General features: G+C 26.1%; 1 protein-coding gene across 1 annotated transcript; it reads right to left on the reverse strand.

Moving 5' to 3' along the window:
* Positions 1-325: 325 nt before the first annotated feature.
* LOC101495268 (BURP domain protein USPL1-like) lies at positions 326-1,567 on the reverse strand. Its single transcript, XM_004507362.4, has 2 exons — positions 1,408-1,567; positions 326-1,275 (listed from the first exon to the last, which is right to left on the reverse strand). Exons 1-2 carry the CDS (start codon positions 1,459-1,461, stop codon positions 493-495), a joined length of 837 nt encoding a protein of 278 aa, XP_004507419.1. The 5' UTR covers positions 1,462-1,567; the 3' UTR covers positions 326-492.
* Positions 1,568-2,452: the final 885 nt, after the last annotated feature.

Here is a 2,452-nt window from a genome sequence, read left to right on the forward strand (position 1 = left end):
AAATCTAGTATGATGTGTGATTTTGTAAAAATAACTTATATCTAATATAAAATATCTAAGCTAATACGGCACATAATATTTTAAATTTGAAAATTTTCTATATTACAAAGAAAATGTACCTTTGGTATTCTCAAAATTTGAAAGAAAATAAATATGAATATTGAGTCTACTATATATTAAGACTCAAGGTTTAATGAATTTTAATAAAAGTCAAATCGTTTGAGAGAATTTAAATTCGAATCATGAATAAAGCAAACATTAATCAAATTTTAGTTACCTCTCGATCGAAATTCTAAAGTCTATATATTATGTAAAAACCCAAAGATTAATTAAAAATAATGTATAGACTAAAATTACAAGAAAACTTATTCCATGTAACCATAACAAATGTTATATAAGTTAGCTCATAAGAGAGCACTTATTTCAACAATCATATCAAACATCAAACATTTTTTAGCTACATATGTAATTATCACCACACTGAAATTAAAATCATATAGCAGAAACACCCTGAACTTGAACTTTAGGAACCCAGATAAAATTATCAGCTGGAAAAAAGTGACACACAGAAGAAATTCCTGGAGTAAGACCAAGAACCTGAAAAGAAACATGACTATGCCCCCAATGAGAAGTATCCATGTGACAAACAACCATAGCTTCAACCTTATCACCATTATCACCAACAAGTGAGACTCTATATATCCTATTCTCACTTTCTTGACTATGGCAATAGAAAACAGCATAAGGGTATGGCATAGAGTGACAAGCTACCATCTTTGGAGCTGAAATATTTATAATGTTTTCTAAGATAGGGTAGTTTTGGAAAGTGACACTTGATGATTTGGTTTCATGTGAAGTTGCATAAACTTTAAGATCATTTGATGACCCAAGAATGTTTTTAGTAAAATCAAGCATAGATTCTAATGAAGTTGCACAAAATTTGAGTTCTCCTTTGATGGGTTTGCTCTCACATTCTCTAAGGGTATCTACCATAGCTTTGGCTTGTGGAGAATCTTGAGAAAAAGAGAAGATTTTTAAAAGGGTTTGAAGTTTGTTCAATGAAAAGGGAATTGAATCAGCTTTTTCTTTTGGCCAAAACTTAGGGGAAGTTGAAGGGTCTCTCTTTGGAAAATAAATTTCCATTTTTTTCCCAACTTCTAAATCTTTTAAAGTGAAGAACACTTTAAGAGAAGGGTCCATGTGAATCATTAAATTGTGTTCATGATCTTTGTGTTCTGTTTCAACTAATTCTCTTGCTCTGATTCCATAAAAACTCTGCAAAAATTCAGTGAGGTTTGAAATTTAGAGAAAGGACATGTGAAACAACATTGTATTTTATTTTATCAAAATTAAAATATAGAAATAAAGTTCAAAGAAAGAAGAAAAAAAAAGCCATTAAGATCATACCGTGATTACTAGTAGATGAAGAAAAAGGATCCCAGATATAAAAAATTTACTCATGTTTTTTCTTGCAAGTATTGAACAGAGACCTATATTCAATGAGTTATTAGTACTCACTAATCCAATATATAATTTTTATGCTTACATGTGTTGAGTAAAATTCTATTGGTTAATTCTATTGTATCTTGGATGTTTTATAGAAATTGTAAATCATTTATTTTTTAGATGTTTATTAATTAAATTAATCAATAAAAAATAAATTTAATATTTAAATTAATTAACTAACTAAAAATATATTTAAAAATAAAATGATTAACAAACGACGTATAGATATATTATTTTAATTTTATGTTTGTTATTGTGAATGTGACATAATATCACATATTTAACAAAATGATTGTTTACCTGTATTTCTTCCACATTCATATGACCTCAAATTTAGTAATAAAACAACAAACCACTTCATGAATAATGAATAATAGGACCTGGATGCGTTTCTTTTAGATTTTTTTCTGAAAAAATCTATGTCTTTAAATCAAAAACTATTTTTTGAATGTTTAAACGGTGTTTATTCTTTCTATAAAAAAAAATTTCGTTAAAAAATTATTTTTTTGACTAAAACTGAAAAGTTAGTAGCTTTTTACATTTGTTTATATGATAGATGACAAAGAAAATTACACAAATTTTAATATAATTACCTTTATCAATTTTAAAATATTTTATTTACAGACAAAATGATGAACTAAGACAATATTTGGTCCAATGGATGAACTAAGACAATATTGGGTTCAAACCACAATGCACACAACCACCAGACCATTCAATTCCTTATATTTTAAACATCATTTATTAAATCAATAAACAATACAAACTTCCAATATATTATATTTTAGAAATAACACTAACAATTATAAACATACAATTCTTAAATTAAAGTTTTAATAATATACCACGACTCTAGTACTTTGTCTTTTTTAAAGTTTTTACGTATATCTTTTATAAATATAAATATTTATTTTTAATGTTTTTTAACATTATTTTCAGAACAACC

The sequence above is a fragment of the Cicer arietinum genome, chromosome 6, assembly GCF_000331145.2.
Source record: "Cicer arietinum cultivar CDC Frontier isolate Library 1 chromosome 6, Cicar.CDCFrontier_v2.0, whole genome shotgun sequence".
Taxonomy (NCBI): Eukaryota; Viridiplantae; Streptophyta; class Magnoliopsida; order Fabales; family Fabaceae; genus Cicer; species Cicer arietinum.

What these genes read in the sequence shown, in the direction of transcription:
- LOC101495268 (XM_004507362.4), bottom strand. Translation starts at nt 1,461, where the DNA reads ATGAGTAAATTTTTTATATCTGGGATCCTTTTTCTTCATCTACTAGTA. An exon ending in TTCATCTACTAGTAATCACG is followed by an intron (nt 1,276 to 1,407) that starts GTATGATCTTAA and finishes GAATTTTTGCAG; the next exon opens with AGTTTTTATGGAATCAGAGC.